At 37.1% G+C, this 13,862-nt stretch overlaps 1 protein-coding gene across 1 annotated transcript in view; it reads left to right on the top strand.

Annotated features, from left to right (window-relative positions):
* The window catches only part of LOC134851910 (short transient receptor potential channel 3-like), a 50,367-nt gene that overhangs the window by 12,853 nt on the left and 23,652 nt on the right, over nucleotides 1–13,862 (top strand). The window contains exons 10-11 of the mRNA XM_063868185.1: nucleotides 4,557–4,682; nucleotides 12,164–12,272. Coding sequence (XP_063724255.1) covers nucleotides 4,557–4,682; nucleotides 12,164–12,272 — 235 coding nt within the window. The remainder of the gene's footprint in view (nucleotides 1–4,556; nucleotides 4,683–12,163; nucleotides 12,273–13,862) is intronic.

Below are 13,862 nucleotides of genomic sequence, written 5' to 3'. Positions count from 1 at the left end.
TGATTTTCCCCCTGTAGATTTTGTTACTTTGACTGATGGAAATTTTGAGTATCTATCAATAGCAACCAATAAGTATATCTTCTTCCCCTTATGGTCTTCAAGTGGGCCCGCATAATCTAATTGTAGCTCTTGACCTGGCTGTGACAACAGTGGGAGTGGTTTTGCCGAATTTTTTGGAATTAGATATTTAGCGTTCTTACCATAACGAGTGCAACTTCTACATTCTTCGGCCATATTGACTATGTCTTTGTGCATATGCGGCCACCACAGGTAGTTTGATACCTCCAACATTGCTTCCTGTCCAGGATGACCTTGGTGAAGTCGTCGGAGCACTGCTTGCCTCAACTTTTCGGGCACGGCCAAACGATTGTTCACCAGGAGGCAATCATCTACCACCGACATCTGGTGCCACAGAGGATTGGTGTAGGGCCCCATGAGCTCGAATTCATGTCTGTCGTTTCGTTCCACCACTCTTCTGAGCCGATCCATCCAGGTATCTTCTGATACTAATTCCGCGAGTAGACTTTTGTCAAATAGTTTGTCGAGTGAAAGCGGGTTTTTTGCGTCTATTAGCTGTTCCCCCCGTTTGTACTCGGATTTTCTTGAATTGTGTCTTGTTTTCTGTTGTGGTTTGATCCCACAAGTCTCTGTTCCTGAACTGTAATCCCGGTCGTCACTATCCATAGTTAAGTCGACTTCTACGATTTGTCCCACTTCCGCTTCGTCTTCAGATGTGATTAGTCCTGGTGGTTTCGGGCTTTGTATCCCCGAAATGGCCTCTAACTCCATCGCTGGTAATGTGAGTTCTGTAGGTTCTGTACAACTTCCTGAACCAACCAGTTCCCGGAATGAAACTAATTTTGATTGAGCTGTTGAAACAGTTGAAGTTGATTGTCCTCTTTTTCCTGGGCTGGCTGTTGAAGCAGTTGAAGTTGATTGTCCTCTTTTTTCTGGGCTGGATGTTGAAGTAGTTGAAGTTGATTGTCCTCTTTTTTCTGGGCTTGCCCTGCCTTGTGTATCTGGCAAATACCACCTCGCCTGTGGTATTTGTTCGAAGTCCGACTCTTCTGGGTGTGATCTGTTTGGGGTCCTTTGTATCATCCTGGTTCTTTGAAACGTTGTTGTTACTTCTTCTCTCAATGTATTGATGTTATTTCGCTCCTGTCTCAATCTTTTTTTCTTTTCCGCTTTTTTCCAATTCGCCTGAGTGCATTTTGCCTGATTTGTGATCTAAAAAATTTCTGGTTTTTTCTAATGATTGAACCGACTGTATCCGCTGACGATTTTTAGATAAACTGATTTTTGGATTATCACGCTTTTCTCGTTGAAACGAACGCGAATCTTCATTTCTTTCGTTCCGGTCGTGCTTTGTCCGTTTTGAACCGATCAACTGACCATACAACTGCAAGCAGTTCGAGCTCATTTGTGGAATATTTTTTTTCTTGTGTGTTTAAGTATCTGGAAGCGAATGCGATTGGTATCCACTCCCCCTCAACGTTTTGTTGTTCTAGCGATGCACCCAGCCCACTTTGACTGGCATCACATTTCACCCTAGTATCTAGACTGGGGTCGTAATAATGAATTTTTGTTATATTCGCAACCGCTGCTTTTATTGACTCGAATATTTCCGAATGTTCTTCTTTCCATTCGAATTTTTTTTTACTTGAATTTTTACAATTTTGAGTTTCTTTTTCTCATTTTCCTCGCGTAATAGTGGTCTCAAATTTTCTGTTAACGTAGCCGCATTTGGGATAAACTTGGCCAGATGGTTTATACTACCCAGAAATGATCTAAGTTGTTTCAGTGATGTTGGCGGGCTAAGTTTTAATATTGCTTCGGTTTTTGCTATTTTAGGGGAAATTCCGTCCATCGATAACTTATGCCCCAACCAATTCACCTCCTGTTGAAAAAATTCACATTTCGACAGTTTTAATGCCAAATTCTCTTTATCTAAATTTTTTAGTACATTCATAATCAATTCTTCATGTTCTTGTTCACTCCCTTTTGATACAATGAGTATGTCATCAAGAAAACAGAATGTATTTTCCGCATGATTTAATGTTCTGTCCATAGCGTTTTGGAACTCTGCTGGCATGTCTGCCAAACCATAAAATCCGGTCAGAAATCTGTAAGTTTCTGTGGCCTGCCCACCTATGATGTTGAAATTGCATTGTTTCGCTGTCTCTGCAGTCAGCTTAAGTTGACTGTACGCGTACTTCAAATCTAGTACTGAGAAATACAGTTTACCGCTTGTGTTTGCTGTGACAATTTGGCTAACACCATCTAAAAATTCGTCCACGTTTGGCATTTGATACTTATTTTTAAACAACTGTCTATTAATGGGTTTCGCATCTAGCGCCAATTTTTTGGAATCATCTTTTTTCACTGTTATTACAATAGGTGCTATAAAGCAATCACTAGTGCATTTGTCTAGTCGTTCTATATGCCCTTCTTTTAACAATTTTTTCATTTCCTCGTACACCTTCTCCTGTATGTGTATCGGAATGCGTCTCCCCTTTTCTTGTAAAGGACAGAGCGGGTATTTGAACTTTGTGCTGACCACATGGTTTTTTGAACACCCTTGACGATCAAAAAGATTCTTAAATTTACTGTCCTTTCTTTTGGTGCCAACTTCTGTGTTGTGTGTATTCCCACTTTACTCTGTAAATCCAGCCCCAAAAAACACCGTGTGCGTCTTTCTGTGATTAGGAACGATGCTCCCACCACTTCCCACCCCGCCGAACGGATGTTCGTGGTGATTGCACCCAGTATGTTTATCGGCTGTTTGTTATAGTCTACAAATTTTGTAGTCAGATTGAGATTTTCCCGTGGGATGAACTTGGTTTTTTTCGAAGATTCTAAGATCGTCTTTGCAGTCGCCCAGTTCAAGAAAGATACTGGACTACCCGTATCGATGGTCATATTTATGATCTGATGATCGATTCTCACCAGAGCTTTGAGTGACCTTATTTGTTTCGATCGAGTATTTCGTCTAATGTCAACCTTCTGTACATCCTTTCTGTACTTTTCGGTTTCTTTGTTTTTGTTTGATTGCTGTTTTATATATTCATCTATTTTTTCCAGCGAAGACAGTTCTGATTCAACAGACATAATTTCGAACTCCTCACACGATTCGAATGACTGAATCAAATTACACTCTTCATCTGAGCTTGATGATTTTTCTGCAATCTCATTCACTTGTTGTGATTTACACATTTTTGCGAAGTGATTCGGTTTAGAACAATTTTTACATGTCTTGCCCATGGCCGGGCATTTCTTCAGATGTCCTTCTCCGAATATTCGACCACATCGCGTACACGTCTTTGAGTCTGAAAAATTTCTCCCCTCCTTTCTGTCTGTAAATTTTTTTCTGTACCCATTGTTTTGTTGTCTCCTTCCGCTCGCATATTTGTTGCCGATACTCATTATGGGTTCTTGTTTTATCTTCGCTGCTCCATTTACCTGAACTGTATTTGCAGTCGTTGCATTAGTTTTCTGAAACGCCTGAGTTGTCTGTTTACTTTGTTCAAACTTTAACGCTCTTTTCAGTACTTCTTCTGGCGAAAATGTTTCAAATGTCAATGTGTCTTGTAATGCCACGTTCTTCATTTTCGAGATGAATAGGTCACGCACTAGTTCGTCCTCCAGTGTCCCTAATTCTGCTCTGGCTGCTTGAGCAGTTAATGCGGCATGAAATGCCTCGAGTGACTCCCCTGTTTCCTGTGAACGATTAAACAGCTTGTAGCGTTCATACGTAACACTCTGTGATTTATCAAATGATACTTTCGCCAATGCCACCATCTCTCGAAATTCTAACTTTGACACTTCCACATGTGGATTCTTCTGAACGAATTTCTTCCTGCCTGATGTGCCCAACGCCAAGAATAGTCTGGAAGCGACTCTTTTCTGTACCTCATTGTAGTATACGTTGTGACCAACCTTTGGTCCTCTAGCTCTTCTTTCTTCATTTTCCAGATTAATTTTGTCCCGGGCTAGTTGGTCTCTGGCTTCTCTATCTGTAATCGCCTGTGGATTTTCATGTTCCCTTGGGGTTTCTGGTCTTGGTAACTGTTCCAACCGAACTTCTTTTGGTTCTTGTAACAAAATTTCCGGGTCCACGCTCTCCTTCACTGTCACTGCCAAGAAAAATTGATCTAACTATATCCTAAAGTTCCAAGGAGGGTCGGAGTTCGCGGTTGTCCAAAATACCGGAATCCCCATATCCGTTCTGTTGTCTTGGGACAGAAATTCTGCTGGCTGCGCCATGTGATAACTAGTAGTTTAATACAAGGGACTATAAAACAGAATGAGTAAAACGTTTAATTCAAACTGATAACTTGTCTTGGTTTTAGATTAGAGATCATGACTATCTTTTCATGTGTCTCTTAGATCAGCAACGTCCGAAATGACTATTGCGTTTGGCCTGCATGAATGGCCTTGAATAATAATAACAATACGTAACAGAATAATTAATAGCACTATTCTCCAAGGTTACTGTGGTAGCAGTACTACACGGTACCACAGTTCATAACAAGATAATGGCACATTTTCTTCAGGTGCTCGTGTGTACTTGATGGACATGTGGAATGTGTGGGACTTGACCATAGCGTCCATATTCTTTGTAGCTGCCGTAGCCAGGGTCAGGGATGCTGTACATCCCAGGCCAATTCCCAGCAACTCAGGTATGTCATCTTTTTTCCACAGGTTTTTTGCATGGTTTTGTTATTGAATGCATGTATAATTGCAGCGCCAAGAAATGGTACCGTGTTTAAGTGAATACGGGATAACCAGCTTGGTCTACCTAACAGTTGTAAATTTTTGACTAGGTCAATCCCTGCTGATGGTATGAGCACCTGGCTATCTATGTTTCAAAAATTCTTGTTTTTTTCTTTTAATCAATAAAAAGTTGCACTTATTATTTTTGTTTGTCCTTTACTTTTACCCAAATTGTAATTGTTCCTATAATTGTATATGTTCCGAGCACCCCATCTCATGGTTGGGAAAGAATTGAAAGAAAAATTATCAAAATGACTAAAAGCACCATCCATTGGAGAAAATGAGAGAAGGTGCATTTTTACTACAAATTGAGGTCATTTTCACCTCTATATAGGCTTCTTACAAATTTGAAAGTTATCTAGAAATTGCGTTATGCATTTAAATTTACTACATTAAAAAGATTGAAATTAATTTTTTAAAAATAGAAGCTAGAGAATTGATGACGTCTTTTATAATGACAAAAAAAGCTAAGATCTAAAGTTCCAATGATTCTGAGATTGAATGAAAAATTTTTAGCATGAAATTTGTTACTAGAGTTTCAGAAGTTTTAGAAAGGCTTGACTATGCCTTGTTAAAAATTTTTGAGTATCAGCCTCAACTTTTGCTTTGGAGTCTAGAATTGACGACATGTCGCTCTATTGGTCAGGTTCGGTAGCTTTCCGATCGACCATTGGTGTCATTGGAGACTTTCCCTCAATTTTCCCCCGAAGACAACCATAACTGGGATAACTGAAGATCTGGAAAAAATGAACGTTTCTGTTATCTTTGCTATAATATTCTGCGTGATTTTCGTTCACGCGAGTGGTAACAGCTAGTCAATTGGCAAAGCCGTTGAATGTAGTTCCTGAATATGCCACTGAGGTTTTGTGCTAACAGGGCATATCTAGACTGAAAAACCGTCCGAGCACGTCGTCCAAGATCTTGGCCGTTTTTTGTGCTTGCTACTTGGTTTACAAAACGTGTTTCTCTGAAGAAGTTTGGTGGCCCCACATTCTATATCTGTTATTTGAGCTGTTCCTTGAGGTCTACGGGAAGATATTTCAATCGGGTGTCTCGTGTAACTTTGTGAATTGTCGGACTTCGTGCGGGTGTTCTAACTCTCTTTGGGGCATGTGCACTAGTTATTCTTCCAGACAATGGTTCGGCGTGTCCTGAAACCTGGCCTTTTATTGGAGTTTTGCTTCCTCTGCCTGCTAAATAAGAAAGTTTAACAAATGGTTCAAATTTAATGCAACATTTTGTCGTAGGTTGAATGCGTTTGTTTCTGCAGGCTTAATCTGATTTCCTTAGTACGTGACCTTTTTTCAGTGTGACAGTTTTTCACAAAAACTCAAATGTTTACGTTTAAGGGCTGAAAACATGGTTGTCCTTTTTGTGAGTAACTTTTTCGTAGACCAGTTATCTCATTGTGTAAGTTGGTTTAGAAGTAATGTGTTGCCCTTAGTTTTACATTAGCCGCCTTGTCTGATGGACCGCTTTCGCAGCTTTTTTGATCTGCCGCTATCTCAACTGATTTTCGTCATCGATCGTGTTTTGCTCCGCCCATTTGTGCACTCTTGAGTTTGAAAAGATCGACTTCCCTTCATCTGAAATAATTGATTGTGGGACCATGTTTTTCCATAAATGAGGAAGGGTCAACTAATATGTTAATGAAAGGAGTGCATCCAATTGAAGTTTTTTTCGTAGATCTAAATTTCCAGATAACTTGATGTATTTTTAACATTGAAAATTTTCAGTGAAATGACTTTTTTTGGATGAAATTGAGTTTTTTTTATAAATCTGAAATAAAAGAAGGACGTGGATTCATTTTGGTCGGGCGTTTTTGTTTTAAAAATCAGCTTCTTTGTGTTGAGGTTTAGGAAATTTAACAAACATTTATCAGATAAAATGAAGTGACTTAATATAAAATTTGACAAATCTAGGGAAATACAACTCTTACAGCAAAATTCTGCGATTGATATGGTTTAAAAGCTCTAATTGAGTCTATGACGGAGTTCAGATTAATCACAAAGAGCGACCGTTAGATGTGTATTATTTTATCAATCTTTCCAACCGTCTGGTTTGTTTTATTTTGTAGAGTGATACTATGTGCACAATTTACTTCCAAAGAATTGTCCACATATAATTCGTTTTTTGCAGAAGTATTTTTTCCACTTTCGCCGATTTGTAGTTACAATTATAATATTTTTTGCTTTTGTTTAAAGTAGCCACTACAAAATTGTTATGGTAATGGGCGGGAGCAGTAGCGGATTTTATGGGGGAAGGTGAGGCGGAGGGCTGACTTAAAAGTTTTCTTAAGGTGCCAATATATCTCGGCGGCAATATACACTAAATTGAAATGAGCGCGCACCAAAAACTGGTCAAGCGGCTTCTGCTGAACAATATATCTCCTCACCAAGTCGAAATGTTGATACTGTTCATGAGATGTTTCTAAACTAACCCGATTTTTTATTTTCGTACAGGTAGCATCAGTTGGAGCTTTTTAGATTCATGCAAAAGCTTAGAAGATTGCATACTCTTTTTCAGCAGAAAAATTGGAAAGACAGAAGTTCTTTAAGAGCAAATTACAGAAAAAACCCAAATCATCAGGAAAACTCATCAAGTTTGTCTTTTTTGATAGAATCTCTCAATATAAGATTTGTTTTGTTATTCTTTCTATTTTTTGTCACAAAAAAAATTACTTTTTTGTCACTTTTTCTATGTTTTCCAATTTACCATAATTCGCTTCACTTTGTTTGCGAAACCCAAGATGCAAATTTGCATTTACAAGTTGAGTCTGTTTTGCATTTTTGCAAGCAGTCAGAGTTTTGCGAGCCTTGAAATCTGCAGGTTTGTTCTGAACATTTTCATTTATCGAATCCATGTCATCGCAATTGATATCTTTTTAAATCAAATCAAACGCTTAACAAGTCAAATCATATGAAACGCTAAAAAAACGCTAATTTCAGAAACGCTAAAAATCACTCAGATCATATTGAAGCAAAGCTGTAGATGTGTTACTACGCAACGCTGGAGCTAATTCAAGATTTATTTAAATGAAAACGAAGAACTTTAATTCGAAATTCTAAACATCTCTGCTTTAAGATTTTTTTGAACTGTGTTAACATGTTTTCTTTGAACTACCAATTGATACAAATTGCATTAAGGAACTATTTGGACCAATTACCTAGATTCAGTTACAAGGAATGAATTTGAGGCGACAATTTTTTGCTGTGCATTGAGCTAAGCATACAAACTGGGTTTACATACCAGTATTTAGACAACCGCGCGTTCATACTTGCCAGTAAGCAGACAAATGATTTATTAACCAATCAGTATCGAGACAAGGAAAAATTCATAATTAATAACTTTTTATTTCGTAAATATGCTTTCTCCTCTCGATTCTGGTTGGATAATATAGTACTTGTCTGCCTACTGAAGAGTGTGAATACGCGGTTGTCTAAACAGAGACCGCACTCCCAAACTGGAATTGAAGCCCTCCAAAACATGCAAATAAATTTTTGTTTGCTCATGAGGCTTCACTCGACATGCAACTCTGCCTATTGGAGTGCTCTCAAAGTGACAGCAAAGTGAACAAGACTGCTCGTATCAGGGCGAAGCCCTGAATGTTCCGACTGCCTTTTAAGGTTTTATGGAGCAGTAATAACATTAAAAAATTAAATGTAAAAAAAATTTAAAATTTTTTTTTTTTAATTTGAACTTTTTTATGAAAATCATCCCCCCACACGCCATTTAAAGTACAAAAAGATATATTTAGCTCCTTGTAACCAATCAATTATGGCAAATAAGCTTCTTTTCACCAATTTTGAACGATTTTAAGACGGATTAACTCTCCGCTTACGCGTTAATAGCGCGTTAATTGTCCCAAATTGGCCAAAATGGCAATCTTTAAACCCCCATAACTTTACGAAAAATGATCACAGGTGAAACATCTTTTCAAATTTGAGCTCAGGACAACAATACCTTTTGAATGATATAAAAAAATTCCGTCAAAAATGGCTAGTTTAATAGTCGAAATTTGTCTGAAGAAAAAAAAAACCACCCCGAGCACAAATATTCCGTTACTTTCGTATCGAAAGTCGGAACAAAAAGCATGATTAAAATTGTTATTGGAATTTTGTCGTGTCACTTGAAAGTATAATTATAATTATGATTATTCAAAGCGTTTCTTTGATCTCAGACATTCGTCATTAGAAAAAAGCAAAAACAAAAATAACAATTGATAACGTTTTTTTTTTGTTTTTTTTTCTATATCATAAAGGTTTTAATTTCAAATTTAAAGCGAATACCTTAAAACCCAACCAGATAATCAACGGGAAGAAATCCAAACTCTGGAAAAAGAAGGCAATATTTTTTGTCGGATCTACTTAACAAGCACCCACCCTTTGGTATCGGAGTTTTAATTTGGTCAGTTTTTGCTCGTTTAAATTGTTGAGTGTTGAAACTACACTGAACTTAAGTTTAGATAAAATGTATATTTTATATAGCTGAAGGGCGTTTTTTCTTGTTTTAGAATAATTGTTCAATCGCACGCAGCTTCTATTAAAAAATGGCACACCGCCAACAAAGATTTTGGAGTTTTGTCCTAAGTTTGAGCCCGAGGGAAAATCATCAAAGATCGGCCAGTTTATACAAAGGCTTGTTATTATTCCGTGATTACCTTTACTTTGAATAAAACAAGATTGAACGTATTTTACAATTACAAAGAATAAAACAATTTAAACGTCAGTTTTTTGAGATATCGCCAAGTAATCATCGGGGTTTTTCACCAACTTTTTTTTAAATTCAAGTGTTCAAAAAACTTGGGCTCAGAATTTACAATCCCAGCTTGATTACTTTTTCATTTTTTCTTGAAACAAAGGGATACATCATCTTTTTTACAGACGAGCGTTGTGGCCTTTTTTTCCGGCCAAGTCGCAAAAAAGTTCTTCCTGATTTGGTGGCACTCGTGCATTTTTATAACTGATCAACTTTTGTTCCACCGGATATTTTCTATGGGGTAATTTGTGTATAGTTCTTATTTGAATAAAAATATCTGTTGGATGACAGCGTATGGTATTTGGTTATTTCATTTATGGAAATACTGATGAAACTTTTTGCAAAAAATTTTACTTTTCTCAAGAACTACTTTCACAATTTTTCCAAAAAGTTGCACCAATGGGAAGACCGGTTACTCATCTGTGTGTTTGGCTATTCTGCTAATCCGCTTCTACTTTATCAGACGTTATGAGACCTTCGGAATTTCCAATGGGAGATTTTTGAACCATTTTTGTTGGATTAATTTCGTTTTCTTGAAAACTACGCTGTCAAATCTGAGGTTAAGGATTAAATCAAAACAGCGTGTTCTCTGGTTAAACTGCAACGCCCGTGTTTTGGTAGAAAAAGAGTCTGAATCATTGTCAGTTTGGGGGTTTCTTTCTGTTAGTTTTTCTGTTAGCTTCGGGAGTTTTTATTAAATTAACTTTTTCTTTCTTTTTTTATTTTGACCCTTTTAAGCTTCTTTTTAAATTTTTCTCTCTTGTGTTTGCAAAGTGCGGAAGTCTAGAAGAAAAGCTCTTGCCCTTGAATTAGTACTTTCTGATCGTAAAACATTTGCTTCTTTTTACTAAAACGTCCAAAATTTCTAAATCTAGAAAGATGAACTTGCAGCAAAGATAAAAAAAACTTGCACCTAAGTATTTAAAATCAAAAACAAAATGCCGGAATAAAAGAATAACACTTTGCGTTTAATTTTGTTGCGGGTATGCTGACAACACTCTGAGTATGCCGCCTAATAAATGGCTTACGCCTTGTAATACTCAATTGAAAAAAAAATCAACCATTTAGAATCATTAGGAAACATTAATTAGCTGAATTGTTTTCATGAATGAAGGAGTTCAATGTTAACAGATAACGACATAGCAGGATTTTGAGAGAGAGGGAGAGAGAGAGAGAGAGAGAGAGAGAGAGAGAGAGTGAGAGGGAGAGAGAGTGAGAGAGCGAGCGAGAGAGAGAGAGAGGAGAGAGAGAGAGAGAGAGAGAGAGAGAGAGAGAAGAGAGAGAGAGAGAGAGAGAGAGAGGGAGAGAGAGAGAGAGAGGGTTATAGTCGACTTTTCAGGCCAAATAAATTGATTTTGTTGATCTCTTCTTTCACACTATAAAAAAATATTTTGACAAATAACTATCCGCCTAATCAATTTTTTTTAAATGCTAAAAATGGCGCTGTTCATCAATTTAAGTTAGTTTGGCGATCAAGTTTCTTGTAGAAAAGCTACGAAGACCCTCGCTCTAAGGTTAATTCTATCCCAAAATGACCCCTCAGAATAATTTAACTCCAGAAATACCCGCTGTAAGTTCTTCCATCACTGGACGGGCTATAGCTGCTTGTAAGCACTCAGCTTTTTTGACTAGACAGATCAATTTCTTCTCTATTCCCAACATCCTCCCACGCACCCCACACTACATGCCACTTTTTCAACTGACACTAAAACCTCCCTACTTACCCCTACAGATCTGTGGCTTCGGCTGGTAGATTCCGCGGAGTTTCTAGACCTGAGGACAAAGGAGCAACCCGACCCCGGCGAACAATGTTTATACCCCGGCGAACAAAAAACTCATATACCGGCGAACAATGTTTGTTTTGTTCTCATCATACGTGGAATTGGCATATTACAAAAAAAAGAGAGCATAAGTAAAAAACCACATTATTTTGAGTTCATTTTGCTTTTAATTTTCTCTCATTCTTCCGACCATTTGACAAATGGCAAGGAAATTTGTATTCGGGTGTGTTTTACTTTTTTTTTCTATTTTGGTTTTTTGGTTTTCAAAATCAGGTATAACAATTAATCACCGGACTGGGTTGAGTTATATATCACATAAAAAACTTTTCAGTTTTGACTTTAACCATATTAAAATTTTTCCAAAACAATTTCCCAGTGTCGAGAAAAATCTGTTTGAGTATTTGATTCTTCGTTTAATTTCTAGCGAGAGAAGCGATCGAGCAGGCTTATTAAGCCGCTAACTATAAATTATGTGCTTAATTTTAATTTTTTTGAAAAAAAATTAGTTTTTGCAGCTTTTTAACGCCATTTTGGGAATGAAAAACTTCAAAAATTCAAAAAAAAAGTTGATGTTTTTTATTGTTTTATGATTTTTTTTTGAGTTTCAAGTTATTTTCTACAACAAATTTTGTCCAATTTGCCTATTTTACTATGACTGTCGAATATGCCTACGTTTTAGTTTTTGTTCAGACCTTTTATCACACCACGCAGAAAAACCAACACTAATTTCAAAAAAAAATGTGTCTATGGTTTTTAAGACTACGGTCGGTATTTTCAGTGCTACTTGCACAGTAACTGGCTATACTTGCTTAAGTTTAAGTTCAGTTTTGCATTTTTTCTGTCAGCAGGTGTTCTTGGCCGTGATGAGTGGGACTACTTTGACGAACTGCTGGTGTACGAGGCAGCTGTGTGTCTGGGCACTCTGGCGGCTGTCAACAGAATATTGTACTACTTCAGGTAAGGGCTCGTTTAATTGTACAACTGGAAGAGGAAGTTAACGAGAACCACACATACACACTCGCCAAAAAATCTTCCAGAAAGTGGCGCTAGGCAACCAATCACGGTGCGCTCGAGGTCTTGTTTCGACATAAAACAATTTACATCAAAATACCAAAATGTTGTTTTTTGTATTTCAAATTTGGCTCGACTTAAATAAACAAATTTACAAAAATCTCGAAGCAAGCTGCCATTTTACCTTGAGGTTTCTATCAATGCTTTGACAAACAAATAGTCCATTTCAATCGTCTCGACCCAGAACTCATATGTTTCGACCGTCTAGTCCCAATTTAACGATGTTTCGACCGTGGACCAAAATTTTGTCCATGTCGACCGTCTGAAAACATCTCAAATGAGTTCGACCGAAGAGTATTTTTGACCGAGAAGAAGTTTTGCTGTAGTGTGTACCTAGGTGCGAGGTGCGGGGGCTAGTCCCATACGCGAAAAGCCAAATGTGCAAGAATTAAAAATATAATAATAAATTGTTTCCAGTATAGGTTCACAATGATTAATTTAAGTTATTTTTATGATCACTTGAAGAATCCAGTCTGGGAGATCGTCGTTAGGCAAATTATACCTGTTTTCAGACGTCTCGTCTCTGAACTCTCAACCAACCAATGCAATGTAAACTGCCCTGAACTAACTGATATTGTCGCTGATTTTCTTCGAAACTTCGAATAATGAATTCTGATAAGTTGAAAAATTTTCGTGCGTTCCATGAAAAATCGCCTCTGGTTCATTTGTTTTATCCTATAGTCTTAAAATGATGCAAATGCACATTTCCCAGCAAGCTTTCGAGAATTAGAAAATTTTGTGAAACAAGCAAACATAATCAAACCAATTGTAATACAAGTTTATCAATATGAAGGAAAACATCCTCTGTGCATCCAATTTTTTTAAAGGGTAGTTGAATTGAGTGAAAAAATGCACAAATGGGTGGTGATAAAAAGCTAATTTGGCGTAAAAAATGTTGTGGAATTAAATTTGGAGGTTTACCTGAAGTCAAATTCCTGTCCACCTCTATCAAATTTCGACTGGAAAGTGATTTTCAAAAAATTTATTGAAAAATTATTTCTAATCGTGAAAAATGATTGTCATACAATTTTTTTATATACATTTTTTTTTCAAAAGCACAGTTTTTTTTACCACTAGTCTGCTTTGTTGAGTTCAAATCGCCAAAGAAATAATTCACCTTTTTTGTTCAATCAGTTGTCAAAAACTTATGGAAATTGTATGACAAGCGTTTTCTCCGTATACTTGATGTATGGAATTGCACGATAAATATTTTAGGGTATAGAATCATACGATATTTTTGGTGCATGTGAGTCAACCCAGGTACAAAACCCGTCTATTGTTGTAGTCATGAAGGATCTCTTTAATCATATCATCCGCTCGGGTACCTAGTAACGAATATCCCTTTATAAAGAAGTAAATCAACGGCTAAGCATATCAGAACTTTATGCCTAGTAACGAATCTCCCCCTTTTTGCAAAAGGGGGATAAAGTTATAAAGAGTTCTGACGTATGATCTTTTACCATTTGATATTGCTTC

This window comes from Symsagittifera roscoffensis, chromosome 7, assembly GCF_963678635.1.
Source record: "Symsagittifera roscoffensis chromosome 7, txSymRosc1.1, whole genome shotgun sequence".
NCBI lineage: Eukaryota > Metazoa > Xenacoelomorpha > Acoela > Convolutidae > Symsagittifera > Symsagittifera roscoffensis.
This window is presented reverse-complemented; position numbering and strand designations above follow the sequence as displayed.